General features: G+C 55.0%; 1 protein-coding gene across 1 annotated transcript; it reads left to right on the top strand.

The window, feature by feature from the left end:
* Positions 1-3,842: 3,842 nt before the first annotated feature.
* Positions 3,843-11,020, top strand: LOC132245873 (T-lymphocyte surface antigen Ly-9-like). The gene is made up of 6 exons (XM_059719074.1): positions 3,843-4,458; positions 4,538-4,822; positions 5,181-5,543; positions 6,189-6,449; positions 6,794-6,913; positions 10,902-11,020. Exons 1-6 carry the CDS (start codon positions 4,164-4,166, stop codon positions 11,018-11,020), a joined length of 1,443 nt encoding a protein of 480 aa, XP_059575057.1. The 5' UTR covers positions 3,843-4,163.
* Positions 11,021-21,589: the final 10,569 nt, after the last annotated feature.

Here is a 21,589-nt window from a genome sequence, read left to right as displayed (position 1 = left end):
TCCAGTAAATGTCAAGTGCACCGTGCACAACCCCGTCAGCAGCAGCTCCACGATGAGCGCCTGTGCCAGTGCCCTCTGCACAGGTAACGTGTCTTATGGGGAAGCTCTGCACAGCCTTCACCTGGGGAGAACAGGCATCAGGCCCACATGTTTGCTGCTAGGAAACACCTGACTAGATGCTGCCCCTTCCCCACCCCAAATCTCTGCCCTACAAATCTCCCCTGACCCTGCTACAGAGGGAGTCACACGCACCATCTCTTCAGGGACGGCCCAGCCCTGACCTCCCGATGGGGCTCTTCTTCCCCCTAGCAGCATCCCAGGGGCTGTCTCCAACCCCACTGCCCTGCAGGGCAAACACCATGGGGCAGCACCAGCCACTGCCCCTGGCTCTGAGCCGCTGCCTTGCTCTAGTTCCAGCACAACCACCCTCCCACACCTCATCGCTGTCCTGCTGCCAGGCCAAGGGGCTCGTCCTGCTGCTGGTGCTGGGGGTGCTGATCATTGGGACCATTGTGGCTGATAAGCAGGCAAAACAGGACTGAACAGGGCACAGGGTCTCCACTGGCAGGGCTGGTGCCCAGGTCCCCCCACACTATTCCCCTTTCCTGTGAGCCCAGCCCAGTCCAGCCTAGCCCAACCCCAGCAGAGGGGAGCTCCTGGCCAGTCTTGCCACCTGCCCCTGCACTTCTGTCCCTTCTCGGACAACTGCCCTGGGCATGTGCCCGCCCAGGTGCCCGGCCTGGCCCCTGCTCCTACTCTTCCATTCAGGCAGGCAGTGCTCTACTGCTGGGCCAAGAGACTCATCCTGCTGCTACCAGCCCTGGCGCCCAGGGGGAGGCTTTACACAGGCTCGGACCCAGGAGCAGAGATCCTGCAGGGTGCTGTGTTCGGACCCAGAGGCCTTCAGGGCTGGTTTGACTTTTGTGCTTAGCTCAAACTGCACGCTAAGCTTGAATTGTGGTCAAGACAAGCATCTGGTGAAAGGAGCAAATGGAAAAATACTGTCCCTGCCTTCACACTTAACAGGAAGTTGGCTAACTAAATTGAATAAATATAGTCTGAGCAAAAGAGGAACAGTGAGAGCAAACATACCCCCACCTAAGAAGGAAAAGATGAGCTTGGAATAGAGACTCCCAGTTAAAGTTAACCACATTTGACAAACAGAAGCAGCTGGTATCAAGAGCAGTGCCTCACGGATCGGTCCTCGGGCCGGTTTTGTTGAGTGTCTTCGTCATCGACCTGGAGGATGTGATGCAGTGCACCCTCAGCAAGTTCGCAGATGACATCAAACTGCAGAGAGGAGTAGCTACCCTGGAGGGTAGGGCTGGGATTCAGAGTGACCTAGACAAATTGGAGGACTGGGCCAAAAGGAGTCCCATGAGGTTCAACAAGGACAAGTGTAAAGTCCTGCACTTAGGACGGAGCAATCCCATGGGGCGGTACAGGCCGGGGCTGACTGGCTGGGCAGCAGCTCCAGAGAAAAGGACCTGGGGAAAAGGAGATGAATATGATCCAGCAGTGTGCTGTTGGTGCCAAAAAGGCTAATGCCGTACTGGGCTGCATTGGTAGGAGCATTGCCAGCAGATAGAAGAAAGTGATTCTTCCTCTTTATTCAGCACTGAGGAGCCCACATCGGGAGTCCTGTGTCCAGTTTTGGCCCTCGCTACAGAAAGGAGGTGGACACATTCGAGAAAGTCCAGCGGAGGGCAATGAAAATGGTTCATAGGCTGGGGCACGTGACTGGTGTGGAGAAGCTGAGTGCACTGGGCTTACTTAGTCTGCAGAGGAGAAGACTGAGGGGGGATTTAATAGCAGCCTGTAACTCCTTGCAGGGTGGTTGCAAAGAGGATGGACCTGCACTGATCTCAGTGGTGGCAGATGACAGGACAAGGAGCAATGGGCTCCAGTTGCAGCAACACAGGTTGAGGTTAAATATTAGGAAAAGCTTTCTTACTAGGAGGGTGGTGAAGCACTGGAATAGTTTCCGCAGACAGGTTGGGAAATCTCCATCCTTGGAGATATTTAAGACCCAGCTAGACAAAGCCTTGGATGGGACGGTGCAGCTGGGGCTGATTTTGCTTTGAGCAGGGGGTGGGACTAGATATGACGTCCTGAGGTCCCTCCAACCCTCATTTTCTATGATCCTCTGATGGTAAGTTGTCATTGAGGGTAGAGGCCTGTCCCTTGCACCGTGGGTGGGCAGCCCTGCAAGAGTCTACAAATGCCTCCAAGGCAAGGATTTTGGCTACACAGTTTATAGTGATGAGGGATTGCTGTGAGGCTCTCCCTCTAGCTTCCTCCTTCTGGCTCAGTGAAAGTGAGATGAGGGGACGTCTGAACCCCAAGGCCTCCAGGCTTGGAGCTTGCTTGCAGGAGCCTGCCATGGATTATGGAAGTATTTCATGCACCAAAGTGATGAGCTTGGGAGAGACGAGACAGGCTGGTGGTAGCACCACATAGACTGGAACCATTGAGCTCTGCTCAGTGGAAACTTGGAACTTAATTCGGAACAGATTTGGCCTGGAAACAGAATTAGTTTAAAAAAAAAAAAAAATTAGAAGTGAGTATAGGCTTCTTTGCATGGTTTCAGTGTCACGGTATTGCAGCCGTGCAGTCATGGGAAGCAATCTCAGCCCATCTGCTCAGCACTTAGCAGACAAGTGTAATGGGGCAGCACGTTTGTTGGGGGTAACAAGGGGCATTTCAGGTCAGTGAGCCAGGGGACAGGGAATGCTCCTGGCAGTTTCACTAGGATGCCAACCCGCAGCTTCCCCATGCACACAGCACCCAGTTTGGATTAGAGCCCTGGGATCCTGGAAACACTGAGACAGTTCAGCTGGCCAAGCAGGATTTGCTCTTTCTAGGCAGCGAGGCAGGTGGGCCTGGGTGGGGGGAAGTTGTACATCCCGTGGCTGGTACATACCTCATCCTCACTGTATTGGCAGGCAAAAGCAGTGGCACTTTCATGTAAGAGCAGCCCCTGGATCCGTGCTCATCTTATGCATCGGGTGTGATCGGTGGACAGTCGGGCTGCGACCTGTTTCCTGCCTCCCTGGCAGTTGCCGACCTGGCCCTGGGTCTGTTATGCAGGTAACAACAGGAATAGCCTTTACTGCACTAGCTCAGTGCAGAAAGCTCTTGGCTATGCCGAGGCTGAGGCTGGCTCCTGTCCCAGCATGGAGTAGAGCAAAGGAGAGGGGAAAGGGTGGGCAGCCCTATGGATCCTGGCTGAGCTGCTGAGGGATGGCAGTATTAACCCCCTGCCCTCCTTTAACCTCTTCTATCCCCGAATCTGCCCCCTTCCTTATTGCTCTTCTCTGCCTATTCCCCCTTTGTGCAGCCACAGAGGAACCAGGAGGAAGTGCCAGTGGGCAGGGTTGGGAGGGGGTTTCTATGCTGTGGGACAGGTTGCTGAGTCAGGATTTTGGCAAGCCGTGGCAGGATCGGGGCCTGAGGGTGCTGGAAGGGAGACCCAGCATCTGATCACACTGCCCTGGGCCTCTTCACACACTTCCTCTGCTGCTGGGTGATGGATTCACAACCCAGCCCCACTCAAGCCAATGTTCCCCTGCTTTATGCAGGGTTGCTTGCACGTGTGGAGTGCTCAGGGCCTGCAGGATTGACCACTCAAGGGAGAAGTCAGCCTGCTTCCTCATTAGTCATCATTTCTCGATCTGACTTCTTCAGCCTGGCCACATAACCTAGCTCTCCTCCTCCTTGGCTGCACTCTCCTGCCCTGTGCAGCTCAGCTGGGATGAAGGGGGCTCTCGGAGCCCTCCTGCTCTCCCTCCTTCTGCTAGTTCAAGCTGGAGGTGAGTGACAAGGGGCTGCTCTTCCCCCAGTGCAGCGTGGGGCGAGCTCAGGCATGGGAGAGGGGGGTCTTTGGATCAGAGACTGTCTTTGGGAGCCGTGTTTGTGCAGTGCTTTGAAGAGGGGAACACTGGGCTAGGATGAGGGATATCAAAAAGCAGCAGTTGCTTCCAGGGAGATGCATCTTTTCTACTTCTTCTGTAGAAAATGCAAGACACGGCTTGCCTCTAAGTGCCCTTTGCACCCGAGAGAAGTGTGAGGCAGCCTGTATTTCTCTCAGGAGCTGAGAAGTCTGTGAACCCTCCTCTCCCCCTTGCCTTTCTGAACCCCCAGGTTGTCAAGAAGTAAAAGTGATGGCTGCTGTTGGGGAGACGGTTCGGCTGCAGCCCAAGACATGGCCGTCATCCTTGGTGGCAATCAACTGGAAAGTGAAACTTGGTTCACAGACCTACTGGATCCTCGGACATAATCAGAACAGGACCTCGGCCAGTCCGTTTCTGCCCTTTGCTGACAGAGTCTCTTTCCACCCTGGCAATCTCTCGCTGCAGATTAACTTGGTCACGGAGAAAGAAAGTGGCCTCTACACCATGGACCTGAAGCTGGGGGATGGCTCTGGAATCACCAATAATTTTCGGCTGTTTGTGCTTGGTGAGTTTGGGGGTGCTTCTTTTCCGCCGTGGTGACCCCCAGGGCACGCAGACCCTCTCACTGGGACTTCTTCTTCCAGGCCATGTGCGGCAGCCCAAGATCAAGGCATCTACTTCCCAGGAGTGTGGATGGTGCTACCTTACCCTGTCCTGCTTGGTGCCCAAAGCTGCCTGGGTCACCTACAGCTGGTCTCGAGGCGTATCTTCCAGCCCAGCCCCAGAGGATCATTGGCTCCAACAGCATCAAGCCGATCTGCAGCTGGAGATCAGTAAAAGCAGCAACACCTTCTATCACTGCAATGTCAGCAATGCCATCAGCTGGGGCATGGCCACCATCGATGTTGAACCGCTGTGCAACTACACAGGTAAGTGCCCCCTTTGCACCAGACATATGAGTGGGGACAGGGATGTTTAGCATCTTCCTGGATCCTATGGAGCTGGTTCATGAGCCTGACCTGAATGAAACCAGAGGAAGGGGCCTAGCATCATTGAGGACGCTCTAGCTGCCCCAACCTCCATCCCAGTCTGGCTCCTCCGAGAGCCTGGCAGACTGGTGGAGCTGGGTCTTGGGCCTTGGGGTCCTGTGCCTCCTCCTGCTCCTGGAAGCAGGCAGAGCCCTAGGCTGTGTGGGCAGAGGTGCCTGGGGCTGGGAAAGTCAATGCCCGTGTGTGCGGGGATCCAGCACCGCTGCCTTGAATCCATGTTGTCCCCTGTCAAATGCAGGATGGTCTGGAGCAGGCACAGAAGCCCCCACAACAGAGGTGGTCAGGACCCCAGAGGCCGCCCTAACAGAGCTGGTCGGGACCCCAGGGGAGACGGTCACGTTTCCTCTCGAGATCCCAGCAGGGGAGACATTAGATACTGCTGCCTGGACGATTGGCACAGAGAATCTAGCAATGGCGATAGCAGGAGACCCCCTGAGTGTCGTTGTGTCAGACAGAAGCTATAGGGGCCGCCTGCGTGTCCCCAATGACAGCCTCTCACTGCATATCACTGACCTGAGGCTGGAGGATGCGGGGACCTACACAGCTCAAGTCAACACAGATAAAAGCCAATTCACCAGGCTTTTCACGCTGCACATCTATGGTGAGTGCTAGCTTATTTTAATCTGTACCAAAAATAACACTGACAGTGTAGGAATTAAAGAGTCTCTGCCCAGGAAGCCCCTGTACCAGTCTCTCCTCTGCAGGTGAAATGCAACAGCTAGTTAATATAAAGGTCTGGAAGGGCACAGGAAAGGGGATGGATACCTCCAGGGGCTGTGAATCCCCCTCCCTGGAAGGGGCAGGATGAGCACTCCTACTTGCGACCAGTCCAGGGCAGCAGTCTGTCAGTGGGGGGCACTGGACAGATCCGGGCTGTGAGCATTACAGCTGCAGCTGGAGTAAATACACATTGTGCAGCACCATTGTCACCTCCACGCTAAGAGCACACAAGTGTGGATATTTCTGAGCAAGGACTCCTGGACAGAAATATCAGTCATCAGGGGCATCTCACACCAGACACATCCCTTTGGGGGTCTTCAATCCCCAGGGCCTGCTACAGGGACCATCCAGCATCGCCTGAGGTGGGGCTGATAGGCCTTTATCTTCTCTGCTTTGTCACCTGGTGGTCTCAGGGGCTCTGCTCTCCCAGTAGTGTCTTAGATAATTGCTTGCAGGAAGGCGAGGCGCTGTTTTCTTCCCTTCACACCTGTATCCTCCCATTTTGGTTCCTTCCCTCTCCCTGCAGAGCGGCTGCCAGAGCCCATGATTCACTGCAATGCCCAGAGCTGTGTGAATGGGTCCTGTAACATGACCCTGAGCTGCACCATCCCCAATGGAGGCAACAAGGTGACGTACAGCTGGAGCACCCCACAGCCCCTCCGTATGTTCAGTCAAGGATCCATTGTGATCATTACTCACCCAGATCTTCTGATAAACGTCACGTGCACAGTGCAGAACCCCGCCAGCAGCAGCTCCACGATGGCCTCTGTCAAGGCCCTTTGTGCAGGTAACATGCCCTGTGGGGAAGCTACATGCAGCTCACACCTGGGGAGAATGGTCCTCATGGTGCAGGCTGTTGGGGGGCCACAAAGCACCTGACTCCAGGCAGATGCTGCACCACTCTCCAGCCCAAATTCCTCCCCTGCAGATTTGCTCTGACCCTCCTACCTAGGCAGACACATGCACCATCTCTGTGCAGGGAGGGCCCAGACCATGGAGCTCCCTGCAGGGCTCCTCTTGGCCCTGGAAGTACCCCAGGGGCTGGCCCTATCCCTGCTGCCCCCCCAGGGCAAACAGCGTGGGGAAGCACCAGCCCCTTCCCCCTGGCTCTGACCCTCTGCCTTGCTGTAGTTCCAGCAACCATGCCTGCCCAGGCCTCATCACTCTCCTACTGCCAGGCCAAGGGGCTCATCTTGCTGTTGGTGCTGGGGGCGCTGATCACCGGGACCGTGGCAGTGCACATCATGGCTGGTAAGCCACTGAAACAGGACTGAGCAGGGCCCAGCCCACACCAGCCCTGCTCCGCTCTGAGAGAGAAGGATGAGGGGAGGCTGCAGCACGGAGGAGAAGCAGCCGGTGGGCTGCAGGGGTCTGACTATGAGTGTCGGAGACCAGTTCCTAAAGCAGCACGGGCGCCCTGCAGAAGTTTCACCCCATCGCTGCCTCCTCCCCTGCCCAGGGGGCCAAACGATCAAGACCCCAGTCTGCAGGGCAGTCACTGGCTGGGCTCAGGGGCACACAGACATAGGCAAGGCACAACACTGCTGTCCCGGGGGCAGCTGCAGCCTCTACACAAACCTTCCCTCCTCTGCACTGTCTGCCTCTGAACCCTCAGGGTCAATGCTCCCCCCACGGCCCAAGAGCCCCCTGAGGTTGCACCATGGGTCCCAGGGCTTGTTCAGCCATCAGCACTGTGGGTGCCAACGTCCCTGTAAGGCTGGCTCTCCACTGGCAGGGGTAATGCCCAAACACTCCAGCCCCCCATTTCTCTTTTGCAGCAAACCCAGCCCAGCCCCATCAGGGGAGAGCTCCCAACATGCTCTGCTGCCTGTCCCCGCACTTCCCACCCCTCCTTGAAAGCCTGCCTCCATGGCACCCACCCCGGGGCCCGGCCTGGCCCCTGCTCCTGCTCCTCTGCCCAGGCAGGGCACTGCTCTCCTGCTGGGCCAAGGGGCTATTCCTGCTGCCACTGGCCCTGGTGCCCAGGGGGAGGCTTTACACAGGCTTGGACCCAGGAGCAGAGACCCCCCAGGGTGCTCTGTTGGGATCCAGAAGCCATCAGGCGTGGATTTTGACCTTTGTGATTGACTTAAGCTCCATGCTTTGATTGAATTGTGGTCTAGGCATTTGGAATTTTTGCCTTATATAAAGCTTGTAAGTTTGTAACCCGCAAATGTAACTTGCCTGTCGCAAGTTTAACCAAAATGATAAAACTAACTGTTTGTGGAACTGACTGACCCTCAAAGACAAAGCTATAGCTGTGAGATTAGCTGACCTAACTGTTTTTGCTCAAAGTTCAGCCTTGATGATAAAAACTGGATCCAACCGCCAGGCCCATCCAGCACGTTCCAGGAAAGCATGTATCAAGAAAGCGTAGTCAGAGAAATCTAAAGGGGTTGGATTTAGGTGGAGTAATGTTAATGTCAAACCTGAATATGCTGCATTGTAATTGCTTATTGGATAAACCCGAGTCTGTAGTAAACTTTTATAATAATTTTTAACACCTTTTCATCCCATAGGGTAACAGCTCTAGGGCAAGATTGTGGGTGGCTCTAAAGCCAACAGATTAGCCTAAGACTAGGTACAAAAAGTGCATGCGTCAGGTAACCAGCAGGAAGGCGGGAACAGAACTGTAATTGCTTTCCAAGCCCGGACCCCGAACCCCCAGTGTGAGTGAAGACTGGATCCTGATCAAGACAACTTCCCCGGTAATCCCTCTGACAGTGTCGATCGGAGACGCCTGACTTTGCTGGAATCACTTGGCGCGCACCTGGCATTGAGGGACTATCGTTAAGGACTTGCAGGCCAAGCCCTATGAGGAGAGACTGGGGCACCTGGACCCCTTCAGCCTCCGCAAGAGAAGGTTGAGAGGCGACCTTGTGGCTGCCTATAAGTTCATCACGGGGGCACAGAAGGGAATTGGTGAGGTTTCATTCATCAAGGCGCCCCTGGGGGTTACAAGAAATAATGGCCACAAGCTAGCAGAGAGCAGATTTAGACTGGACATTAGGAAGAACTTCTTCACAGTTAGAGTGGCCAAGGTCTGGAACGGGCTCCCAAGGGAGGTGGTGCTCTCCCCTACCCTGGGGGGTCTTCAAGAGGAGGTTAGATAGGCATCTAGCTGGGGTCATCTAAACCCAGCACTCTTTCCTGCCTATGCAGGGGGTCAAACTTGATGATCTATTGAGGTCCCTTCCGACCCTAGCATCTATGAATCTACTTAGCACTGCACGCAAATACAAGGCAGGCAGCCTGGAAAGAGCTTAGCTGGCTTGGAAGCATCTGCTTCTGATCCCATGGAAGTGTCTGCTCTGAATGTTTCCTGCACCTCTGTTGAAGAGTATTGGGTCTTTACATGCATTTGAAATGGGAAATAGGCAGGGTTGATGATCCTTTCATTTTGAAAAGAAGCTTTTGCAGCTTTGGAAATCTGTGTGTGGGAGGAGTTGGCAGGTGTGGGGATGCAGCTTGGGCCTGTGGGGTGCATGGGCGGGGGACAGAGCTTAATGACTCAGAAGATGAAAACTCAGATGCATGTCCCTGAGCTGAATGACCCTGGGGCCTGGGCTGGGTGACTGCTAGTTAAATCAGTCTGTGCTCAGTGGAGCTACCTGCTAGCTGCTCATCAAGGGCTGTCTCAACCCGGATGTGGGGTTGCAGGTACCCAGGTCTGTGGGAAGCCTGGACCCACCTGTTCTCCAGGCTCTCAGCCCAGCTCTGCCGGGGCCTTGGAGCCAGACAGCATTTCCCCGCTGGAGTTAGGAATGTTTCAACCCTCCTCCCCTCCCTCCCCTCCCTTCTCCTCCCAGTCCTTTCTGAAGCACTAAGTTGTAAAGAAATGGCAGTGGCTGCTGAGGAAACCATGCTGTTAGTACCGAAAATAGATCATCGGGTTGAAATGAAATCATGTGGACAATGCGACTCAGCTCTGGAGGGCACTATCGGATTGTGACACTTGTTAAGAAGGACAGTCATGTGGACCTCAACACAGCCTCCCTGCTAGGCAGGAGAATCATCTTCCATCCCAGGAATCTCTCGCTGCAGATTGAGCTGGGTAACAAGTCAGAAAGTGGTATCTATTTTATAGATATGACATCTGCATCCAGCAGTCTCGATACCACCTGCTTCCATGTGTCTGTGTTTGGTGAGTATCTGGGCCCTGCTTCCCCCCAGCCTCACCTATTTGGGGGCACCCACTGCCCTCAGCCCCTCTCACCAGGACTTCTCCTTCCAGGCCGAGTCTGCCAGCCCAACCTTACAGCACTCTCTGCTCACCCAGGGCATGGACGGTGCAATGTTACCCTATCCTGCCAGGTGCAGGATGCCAATGGAGTCACTGACAGCTGGTCCTAAGGTGCATCTTCCAGCCCAGCCAGAGAGGACCAGCTGCTCCTGGGGCATCAATCCCAGCTGCAGCTGGACATCACTGCAGGCTGCAATGACACCTTCTATCACTGCAACGCCAGCAATGCAGCCAGCTAGGGCATGGCCACCATCCATGTCAAACCGCTGTGCAACGTCTCTACAGGTAAATGTCCCCTAGTAGGAACCTGACTAGGGGTTGTCCCTGTCTGGTCTGAGGGCCCCTTTGAGTCACCCCAAAGCAGAAATGAGCTTGCTGTTGGAAGCAAGTTCTTGTCTACAGAAACCCAGAGAACAAGATTTACTGGAGACTTGCACCTGCCTGCTCCCAAGCTTTGCATGCTCATGGGCCAGACTTAGTGCTGGGACTTGGGAGGTATTTAGACACTTTGCTCTTGTGGATATAAAGAGCCTTAGAGTTATGGCCCATAGTTATTCCATGCCCCAGTTTCTGGACTTGTACACTCAAAGTGATACTGCCATTGCTAGTGCTGGGCAACAGGTTGTCCCACCATATGAATTAATTGGTTTTACCTGGTGATCAGACCTGACTCCCCAGACTACAGGTCAACCTGCCATAGCTCTGAGCTCTCCTATAACCTATAACCTCCTATAACCAAGCAAATACTGTTTCCCCGTCACCGCAGTTACAGTAAAGGGCATTTCCTCTGCTCTGAGTGGCATTGTGAGAGACCTGGCGTCGGGCACTGGGATTGCCCACTTTGGGACCCCAACCCCATTCACAGCCCAAGACTCCCCCTGGGACCCTTCCTTGGTACTGCCTGCTCCTGCTGACTTGCAGCCAGGAAGGGACTGCAGCCCTGCCACAGGCTGATTGCTGCCCCCAGCTCTGACCCGTTGCCTTGCTCTGTTCCAGCCTCCTGGCTGTCCTACTGCCAGACCAAAGGGTTCGTCCTGCTGCTGGTGCTGGCAGTGCTGATCACCAGTACTGTGGCAGTGCACATCATGGCTGGAAAGCAGCCAAAACAGGACTGAGCCGGCCCTACTCCCCTAGGAGGGAGGGACTGTGGGAGGCGTTTGCCTGCAGCTTCGAAGGGTTTGCTTTCATGTCTGCAGCATGCAGGTGAAGCAGCTGGTGCGTCTGTGGGGGTCCGAGTCCCAGCACCCAAGGCCAGTCCCTCATGCATCCCCCAGCACTGTGGGCACCCTAGAGCAGATGGTCCCCCACACCTGTCTCCTCCCCTGCCCAGCGGGACCTGCAGCCAAATCCATCTGGCAAAGGGATACCTGGCACAGGAGCTGTCAAGACCCCTGGGAGGGAAAGGACAGCAGCAGCGAAGTGGAGGTGGAGACAACCAGAGTGGAAGACCCTGGCCCTCAGTCTACAGGACAGGGACTGGCTGTGTGCAAGAGCCCACAGACACATGGGGAAAGGGGTCGTGCGGAAAGGCACTTGATGGTGGGCGTCTACTACAGACCGCCTCACCGGGGGATGAGCTGGACCGGGAATTCTCCGGTCAGCTCACGGGGGCTGTAAAGGGATGTGGTTGTCATAGGTGACCTACACTACCCGGACATCTGCTGGGAGGAGTACTCAGCCAGGTCTGACCGCTCACGTAGGTTCCTAGCTGAGATACAGGACCTCCACCTACCCCAGGAGGTGCACAGTGCCACCAGGGGAAATGCCTTGCTGGACTTGGTTCTTGCCACAGGCAAGGACCTGGTGAGGGGTCTGCAGGTACTCGGCCACCTGAGTGACAGTGATCATCACCTGCTGAAGTTTACCATTCTGGGCAGGGTGGTGACAGCAAGCAGCAAGACAGAGGTCCTTGACTTCAGGAGGACCATCTTCTGTAAGCTAAGAAGGTTAGTAAGAGAGGCATTGGGATCTCAGAGCTTCGGTGAGATGGGAGTCCAAGACGGGTGGTTGTTCATCAAGGAGACGATCCTCCGAGCTTAAAGGGAGTCAGTGCCAATGTGCACCAAGGGGGGCAGGAGTGCTAAGTAGCCCACATGGCTCAGTAAAGGCATCCAGGGATGCCTGAAGGCAAGAAAGGAGACGTACAAGCAGTGGAAGCAAGGGGCTATCACTAAGGAGTATTACACCTCCATTGCTCAGGATTGCAGGGAGGCTGTTAGGAAGGCCAAGGCAGAGATGGAGCTAGGGCTAGCGACCAGAATTAAGGATAATAAAAAGTCCTTTTTCAAATACATAAGAAGAAAGAAGAAGGCACGGGGTAATGTGTGGCCCCTACAGGACAGGCTTGGCAATCTGGTGATTGCAGCAACCAAAAAAGCTGACCTCTTTACTGAATTCTTTGCCTCCATATTCCCGAGCAGGGTTACGGATGGACCCAGGGGAGGCACCACCATGCCTAGGGTGAGGGACAACCTATTTAGGGAACTTTTGGAGGGGCTGGACTTGTTTAAATCAGTAGGTCCATTTGCTCTTCACCCGAGGGTGCTGAGGGAATTGTTGAGAGTCATAGTGGGGCCCCTGGCATGGCTCTATGAGCACTTGTGGGGCACTTCCAGAGGATTGGAATAGGGCCCGTGTGTTCCCCATTTACAAGAAGGGGAGAAAGGAGGACCTGGGCAACTATAGGGCAGTTAGTCTCATCTTGGTCCTTGGGAAGACCTTTGAGAAAATGATCTATGAGCACATCTGCACGGGCCTAACAGGGGAGGTAATGCTCAGGGGCAACCAACATGGGTTCATTGAGAGCAGGTCCTGCCCGACTAACCTGGCTTCTTTTTATGATCAGGTTACAAAGTCCCTGGACAAGGTGTTAGGGTAAATGTCATCTTCCTCAACTTTAAGAAGGCCTTTGACACGGTTTCCCACTACATTCTCTTAAAAAACTTGGTGACTACTGCATTGATGCCTGTGGCAGAAATGCCACCGTCTGTGCCCCTCTCCAGACATCTGTCTCTGCCAGTGTGAGAGGCTGGTGTTGAATCCCTCAGGGAGGGGGATCTTCCTCCCTGCCCACATGACAAAAGGCTGGTGCCTCCAATGTGGATTCTCTGGTCACCTGGGGAGGGGGAGGGAAAAGCCCCGCTCATGGGCCCAGGTAGCCAGTGATGCTTTTTAAATTGGTTGGCTAGTGGCTCAGCAGCTTCGATTGGACCGGGCTGCTGCGTTCAGAAAGATTATTTAAAGGCCCGGTCCAGGAAGGAGGCAGCCATTAGCCATGCGGTCATCCAGGTGAATCTGAAACTGGGAGAGGAGCTTCACCAGCTGAAACTGGCTCTCTCCTCATAACTGCATGCTCAAAGAATGCCCTGCCTCCAGAGGAAAAATTCAACCACCTCTAGATGATGCGTGTGAGTGAGCTACTTGAGATCCGACTAGATATTTAGCTTACAGTAACTCAGATGCAAGATCAAAAGGCTACCTCAGCCATGCTGGTTTGCTCTATGGGATTCCTCTGATATTCCTCTGATATTTCTAGGATACTGCTCTACCTTTTCCCCTGTTTTCACCCTACCCCCTGTAACCAATAAAGTTCTCCGTTGTGACCGGTGTGGGAGACTTATTGAGGGGTGGGTCTAAATTATGCCGAGGAGGCCCCTTAGGTCTGGGGACTAAGGGAGACTTTCCTATTAAGCCCCTGACTTGGGAAGTGCCTCAAGTGCTTGTATTGGGTCTAGTACCCGTTGAACGATCAGGCCTGCGTTCTCCAAGGTGCGCAGAGCCAGAATTGAGTCCAGAGCCTTGGATGGTGGCAGCGGGAACCCCAGGCTAGCGGGTGTGCTCCAGGGAAGGGGTCCGCCCGACCGGAGGCACCCCAGGGAGGCACTCAGAGCCTGGAAGGTGGGCGGCTCAAGGCAGGAGCGCCCCCTACTGGCCCGCCACAATGCCTACACTGTCAGATGGGTGGCAAATTGGCTGGATGGTCACACTCAAAGGGTGGTGGTGGATGGGTCATTTTCGACCTGGACAGATGTGGGCAGTGGGGTCCCTCAGGGCTCGGTCCTGAGGCTAGTACTGTTCAACATCTTCATCAGCAATCTGGATGTAGGTGTGGAAAGCACACTGTCCAAATTCACTGACAACACCAAGATGTGGGGCAATGTGAGCATGCTGAAGGGAAGGGAGAGCATCCAGGTAGATCTAGAAAGGTTGTAGAAATGGGCAGATGAGAATAGGATGGCATTCATTGCAGACAAGTGCAAGATGCTGCATCTAGGGAATAGGAACCAGCAACACACCTATATGCTGTGAGCACCCTTTTTTGTCAGCAGGGTGGCAGAAAGAGATCTTGGAGTCATTGTTGACTCCAGCATGAACATGAGCTGCCAATGCGAGGAAGTGGTCAGTAAGGTTAACCACACCATGTCGTGCATCTACAGATGCATCACAGGCAGGGACAGGGATGTGATCCTTCCCCTCTATGTGGCACTGGTCAGGCTGCAGTTGGAGGACCGCCTCCAATTCTGGGTGCCACAATTCAAGAGGGATGTGGCTAGCACTGAGAGGGTCCAGAGAAGGGCCATTCACATGGTCAAGGGGCAGCAGGGCAGGCCCTATGAAGAGAGGCTAAAGGCCTTCATCTATTCAGCCTCCACAAGAGAAAGCTGAGGGGGGTGGCCATTTACAAACTCACCAGGTGGGACCAGCGGAAATTGGAGGAGGCTCTGTTCCCTGGGCACCACCTGGGGTTACTAGGAATAATGGCCACAAATTGTAAAGTAATGTTTCCTGATGTCCAGCCTGAATCTTCTGTCTAACAGTTAGGGCTGCCAGGCTCTGGAATGGGCTCCCAAGGGAGGTAGTGCTCTCTCCTACCTTGGGGGTCTTCAAGAGGAGGCTGGACAGATATTTGGCTGGGGTGATATGATCCCGGCACCTGTTCCTGCCCAGGGCAGGGGGTCAGACCTGGTGATCTGTTTAGGTCCCTTCCAACCCTAAGTGCTATGACACAGGCATCACAAACTGATGCTGCCCAGGAGCGGCCCCATGCTTGGCCTCTCATCCACTGCAGCACAGCCCTTACTGGCACAGCGCAGCAAAGACTCAGGACCCAGGAATTCAGCTACTTGATGAATCCAAGAATTGCCCCAAAACTGCAGGAGTCTGCCCCTTTCCACCCCCTGCACTGACTGATGCTGCTTGGGTGGGGAGGTCCCAGCAGCCCAGCACCTAGGACCTGCCCCTGCCAGGGCACAGCTTCAGGCCCTGGCACTCAGGGACCTGGTGCCCTGTTCTTGATGCCAGTGTCTGATCCTACCTGGACTGGACAGGCTGCAGGTGTGGGGGCATAGTGGTCACCGCCCATCCCCCTGGCTCCATATCAGTACAGAGGGGTCAAAAATTGGAGAAAGAGGTGGTGCAGTGAGCTGGGCTATTTCTTGCACCGCCCTGAGACTGGTGCCTGGCATGGGGAGCTTGTGTCCTTACAGCTGTATGTACCTGGCCCAGGAGAGCTGGGCCTGGCTGGAGTTCACCCTAGAGTGCTCCTGGCATTGCTCCTATCCTGGCCAAGGAGCCATGAGGGGCAGCTGCATCTGGGACATAGATAGGGGCAACCATGGAGACTGAGCTGCCAAAGAGCAATCTGCCAAGGTGCCACAGAGACTGTAGATCACCTCCTATGGCTCTGCTCACTCACCTAGGAGGTGTGGAAGAAGGTAAAGTGTCTGGGCAAAGCAGTGACAGGGGTTGAACAGCTGTGAAGAGAGGTGATGCTGCACGGGCACCAGACTAAACCCCAGGGAGCCTGTCGCCTGCTTCCATCAGTTCATGTCCAGTGTCAGGAGCGAAGCAAAGTGGAGGTGGAGACGACCAGAGTGGGAAAGAGCGATGAGGACAGCAGAAGTGACTGCAGCGGTGGGTCCTCCTGCGAAAGGGACAGCTAATGAACTGAGTCTCAAACCCCGTGTTCAGGGACTGGAGTGAGACGGGGCTGGAGGGAGATGACACCTTGAGACCCCTGCATGGGAGCGCTATTCTGGGGTGCCTCTATTATAACGGTGCGCGGGCTTTCTACTGGTGGGTTAATGAGGTAATGAACAGCGACTACAAGGTGTGTATATACATAACTTTATAAATATATGAGATAGTTTTACAGCAAAAAAATTAAAAAGCTGCGGCCTCTGAGTAAGTTCCTCCTCTGCAGGTCTGTGTGTCTGAACCCTGCTAGGATCGATCCTCCTCTCCCCACGGCCCCATCCGCTTGCACCACAGACCTCAGGGGCCCTCCATCCTCCCTTCGTGCCGGGCTGTCTGCTGCCCCCGCCCCGGGTCCCTTTTCAAGCAGCAGTGGCGGCGGCGGGGCCGGGGACAAAGGCCGGGGCCGGCGGCACGACAGCCTCGGACCTGCCCCTGCCCGGCCGGGACAGGGACCTTGCACCCGGAGCGGCAGGAGCGGCCGGGGCTGGGCAGGGCAATGCCCGTGTGCGCGGGGGTCGCCCTCAGTCCGTGTTGTTCCCCGACAAGTGCAGCATGGTCCGGAGCCGGTGCAGACGCCGCCGCGACAGAGCTGGTCGGGACCGCGGGGGAGACGGTCACGTTTCCTCTCGAGATCCCGGCAGGGGAGACATTAGATACTGCTGCCTGGACGATTGGCACAGAGAGTCTAGCATCGGCGGGACCAGGAGACCCCGCGAGTGTCCTTGTCACAGACAGGCGCTATAGGGGCCGCCTGCGTGTCCCCAACGCCGGCCTCGCACTGCACATCACCGACCTGAGGCCGGAGGACGCGGGGTCCTACACAGCTAGAGTCAACACGGATAAAAGCAAGCTCCCGACCATGCTGCACTTGGCAGCGAACAGCACGGATTAAGGGGGACCCCCGCGCACACGGGCATTGCCCTGCCCAGCCCCGGGCACCCCTGTCCACACAGCCCCGCCCCGCCCCGCCCCGCCCGCTCCTGCCGCTCCGGGTGCAAGGTCCCTGTCCCGCCCGGGCAGGGGCAGGTCCGAGGCTGTCGTGCCGCCGGCCCCGGCCTTTCCCCCGGCCTCCCCCGCCGCCGGCCCTGCCCCGCTGCGGGGCTCGCCCTGCCGGGAGCTCGGCGCTGCCCGCGCCCTTCCCGGGCCCGCCCGGCCCGGCCCGGCCCGGCCCGGCCGCGCTCCCCGGCCCGCGGCAGCGCCAGCAGGAGCAGGAGGAGGCGCGGGGCCCCGGCCATGCCGGGCACGGCGCTGGGCCGGCGGCTGCGGCCGCTCCGGGGAGGCGGCGGCTCCGGCCACGCTGCTCTCGGCCCGGGCCAAGCGGGAGGCGGCGGCCACGGACCCACAGCCCGCCCGATCTGCCGGCCGCACAGCCCCGAGCACCCACATGGCAGATAACACCCTCAGTGCTCTGGTCCGGGCTGCATGAACCATAACTGGACCTACAACCAGCAAACATCCTCCACCTCCACCTGGGGTTTCAGATGTTTTCAAATCATTTAGCGGGTATCCAACGTGTAAGCCCAAGCCCAAGCCCAGAGACTTGGGGTGTGGATGCCCCTGGGTTTCACATGCTCTAGGCCATATGGCCACAGAAGCAAGCTAGGAAGAAATCACCCAGGTCCATAAAATAGGCATAAAGCCAAAATCTTCCAGTGGGAAAGGAATATGGGAGGTTTATTACTATACATTACCTCCAGGGGTACTCTCTTGCCCCTGGGAAAACCGCCTTAGTGGTCATTGTATCTCCTGTACCTGCCTCGCAGGGCTGGATGCCCCAGAGAGGAACAATGCAGGGAGCTCTGCAGGGTGAACACGAGCAAGGCCCAGCTTTCCCATGGGCCAGGGAGATGCAGCTGGAAGGGCACAAGCTCCCTGTGCCAAGCACCAGCCCCAGAGCATTGCAAGAAGGATCCCAGTTCACTTTGCCACCTTCTCCTCCAGCCTTTAACATGTCTGTTCTGATATGGGGTCAGTCTGTCTATGCCAAGGCGGATTCAGACACTGGCATCAAGAACAGGGGACTGCACCCCAAGCACCAGGACTTGGAGATGTTTCCTGGCTGGGGCAGCTCCAAGGTTAGGGGCCACTGGGAACCCCCCACCCTGCACCATTTCTAAGCCCAGGGGACAAATGTGGGGAAAAGTAGGTGCAGCTCCCAGCCTGGCTCCAAGGGAACTCAGGGCCAGTAGCTGAGCTGGGCTGACAGCCTGGAGAACACATGGATCCAGGCTTCCCGCAGACCTGTTGGGGCTGAGACAGCCCTTGATGAGCAACTAGCAGGTAGCTCCACTGAGCACAGCCTGATTTAGAAAGCTGTCACCCAGCCCAGGCCCCAGTGGTATGTACCAGCTCAGTGCCATGTACCTGGGTTTTAACTTTCTAAGGCTCTAAAATCTGTCTTACCCACACCCTCATGCACCCCACAGACCCAAGCAGCAGGCCCCCACCTGCAAACTCCTCCCACATGGAGATTTCTAAAGCAAAAAAGGTTTCTTTCCAAAATGTGAAGCTGTCCCCCACCCCCCTGACTTTGTAGTTCAAACACATATCAGGACCCAGTCCTCTTTGACTGAGGTCCAGGAAAAATTGAGAACAGAAACTTTCCAGGGGACAGGGAGCAGATGTTTCCAAGCCCACTGGGCTGTTAGCAGGCTGCCTGCCTTGTGTATCTGTGAAGTTCTTGGTTTTATCCCCTCATGCCCTGGTACAAGGAACAGTGTGTTACCCTTGTATGTGCCCATGTGGCTGCAGCTCCTAGGACCTCCTGTGCTGGGGCAGCGCTGGAACAAATGGCACCACGGCAAGACTAACGACTTGTCCCTGCCTTGCAGAAAACATCAGCCTGCGCTCACCTAGGGTTACCCAGACGGGTGGTGCAGTCTCCATCCATGGAGGTTTTTAAGGCCCAGCTAGACAAAGCCTTGGCTGGGATGATGTAATTGGGGCTGGTCCTGCTTTGAGCAGGGGGTTGGACTTGATGTGACCTCCTGAGGTCCCTTCCCACCCCCATTTTCTGTGAATCTATAACCTCTCCTGTCTGCACCCCGGGTAAACACAGCCCCTTGGCACTTACCGTAAGCTTGGGAATGCAGGAGGAGGCACAGCACAAAGGGCAGAGAGCTTCCTCCATCACAGCAGGCATGTGAAATGCCAACAGGCAGAGGGGAGCGAGGCTGGAAGGAGATGTGGTTACAAGCCAGGACATGTCTGACATGTAGCACTTTCTCAGTGGGAGTGTCTGCTCCTTCCCTGCTATGGTGGGAGCTTGCAGAGAGCGAGAGAGGCATCCTCTGCACTGCACACACTCCAACAACAGTCGCCGTGTGCTTCCTGCCTCACGTTCCTTCTCCTCTGCGGTTGGGCACTGGCCGTACAGGGTACAGGGCTAGAGATGTGTGAAGCTGCAGGGGAGAAAGACTCAGGCTGGTTCTGTCACCCCTTTAGCAGAAAATAATGGCACAGAGACACGCGGGGAGGTGGGGGGAGCTGCAGGATGGACATAGATGGCCAGCGCCTGCAGCTGCACCAGGAGGTGAAGGGGAACATTGCCTTTGCACCCATGGCATGACAGCAACATTGAGGGACTTCCCCTGCAACATCTTCTGCATTTTTTTGCTGAGAAAGTTTTAAGAGACCCAGCAACCTCAGTTCCTTGTTGCACTTATAAAGCTATAATTAGTACCCATTGAGGTGTTGGGGCTTAAGGCCCATTTTCTGGAAATGGGGAGTCTCCTCCTTATCTTAGTCCTTCAGCCATATGGCTGAGGGCAGGTGAAACGTGGGGGCATCCAAACCCCAAGCCTCTGGGCTTGGGCCTGGACTTAGGATGCCTGTCAAAAGACTTTGGAAATATCTGAAGCCCCTGGTGTGGGTGGAGGTTGTTTGCTGGCTGTTTGGGCACTTATGGTTCTGGACTGCCTCACGGATTTGGACTTGATTTGGTTGATTTGGCTTGGAATATGAACAATTTCTTAAGAAAAAAAAAAAGCTAAGATAGGCACCAACAAGGAATAAAACTAAATTGCAGAAAAAGACTCTTTCCCACTATGAAACGAGCTATTAGTCCTTGTAATATGTTAGCTGCAAGAGATTTTTACCCTAGCAGGCAGGAAGCAGTTGATGGCAGCTTTCACCAAGCGTGGGTCCTTCACTCATGCGCTCGTGGTGCAGGATGGCTTCTGCATTTTCTCTGGACTGCACACCTTGCTGGCACTTCTGTCTTGCTTTACGCTGTTTAATGTTATAGCTTCAAAGCATTTTTCTTTGATGGCTGGCCGATTAAAATCCTAACAAAACAGGGAGGAAAAGGGTGACCATCATGTTACAATTGTTAAATTGCCTGGCTGCTGTTTTTGGCTTTGACCAGGTGTGAAGACCTGTGTTTCTTGCGATTAAATGTGATGGGCCTTGAGTGACCAAACAGGATGCTAGGGGCATTGGTAACCGGTCGGGTGGCCATCAGAGAGGGCATTCCAGTTTTCTGCTACTTTGTCTTCTGTTCTCTATCTGGACACCTTTATGTCCTCTATTTTTCTCTTCAAGAGTAACATAGAGGACATAAAGGCATCGGGTTTTGTATCAATAGAGGACAGAGGACAACCAGCTTGTCCTCTATGATGGCCACCCTAGTGACCGGACCCATCTTTGGGTATTTATCAATGGGGCAAATTTGCAATAGCTTGTACCAGGATGGTCTGCTTACAAAACTCCAGACATACAAATGTCTGAATCATTCAGTGTAACACCTTAGACCCTGGATGCCTGATGTGAGAAATGTGAGGATGTCACATACAGGACATTTTCCCTGTATTCATTGCACCTTTTACAGGTTTTACATGAAATGTATATTTAGTCTTTAGCTGCTAGTTCAACTGAAATGTATATGTAGTTTCCTTTCCTTTTCTAGTTACACTGACTCCGTCATTCTTTTTCTTGTTCTTTTAGCTTGGATATACACATGTGATGAGTGTGTCAGGTGTCTGCCAACAATTTTCCTTTTAGAGGAACCATCAGTCTAATTATTTTATGGCATGGGTCTGGTATTGGGTGCCTCAAGCTTCACTGTGTCTACACCCTAATGGGTTGCAGCCATCATGGAGACTTTTTTTTTTCTTGTGGCAGTCTTGTCACCACAACCCAGTCTTGCCCCAGCCACTTCCTTGCATTTTTCTGCAAGAGACACCATCCAAGCTTTTACAGACAGCACCCATGTCGTGAGAGCAACCCTGAGGGACCTGCCCTGCAAAGGCTTCTCCATTGGCCTTATTACCACTCTCTTGGTCAGGAAGTTTTAAGAGACTCAGGAGCTGCCACTGCCATTGAGCTACCAGGACTTGGTTTGTGGACAAGCACTTTCTGGGTCCAGATGGACATCACACAGCCCTGAAATCTCTGCAGTGAGTCACCTGGACACTGGGGAACAGCTGGGCCTGGACCAACGAGGCTGCAGTAACAACAATCATCCAGGCTTGGTGTGTGCAGGGGGAGGGGGAGGCAGGACATGCCTGAGCGGTGCCTTTGTGGGGCCTGGGACCCTTGCTGAGCCCCACTACCTCCAGGCAGTCAAGTCAGTGCCCCTGGCTCTGAGGCAGCCCCATTGGGAGAATGCCAAGGGCTGGGGACCCTTGGCTTTCAGGTCCCTGGCTTTGGGGCAGCCTGGCCAACCCCAGTGCTGGGGAAATGGTGCCTCTGCCTCTGCGGCTTCCCAC

This window comes from Alligator mississippiensis, chromosome 15 (genome assembly GCF_030867095.1).
Source record: "Alligator mississippiensis isolate rAllMis1 chromosome 15, rAllMis1, whole genome shotgun sequence".
NCBI lineage: Eukaryota > Metazoa > Chordata > Crocodylia > Alligatoridae > Alligator > Alligator mississippiensis.
This window is presented reverse-complemented; position numbering and strand designations above follow the sequence as displayed.

Bases quoted from the DNA above. Each gene is read 5' to 3' on its own strand.
- LOC132245873 (XM_059719074.1), top strand. From the start codon at position 4,164: ATGGCTGCTGTTGGGGAGACGGTTCGGCTGCAGCCCAAGACATGGCCG. The intron at 4,823-5,180 runs GTAAGTGCCCCC...TGTCAAATGCAG, and splicing joins ACCGCTGTGCAACTACACAG to GATGGTCTGGAGCAGGCACA. The intron at 6,450-6,793 runs GTAACATGCCCT...GCCTTGCTGTAG, and splicing joins TGTCAAGGCCCTTTGTGCAG to TTCCAGCAACCATGCCTGCC.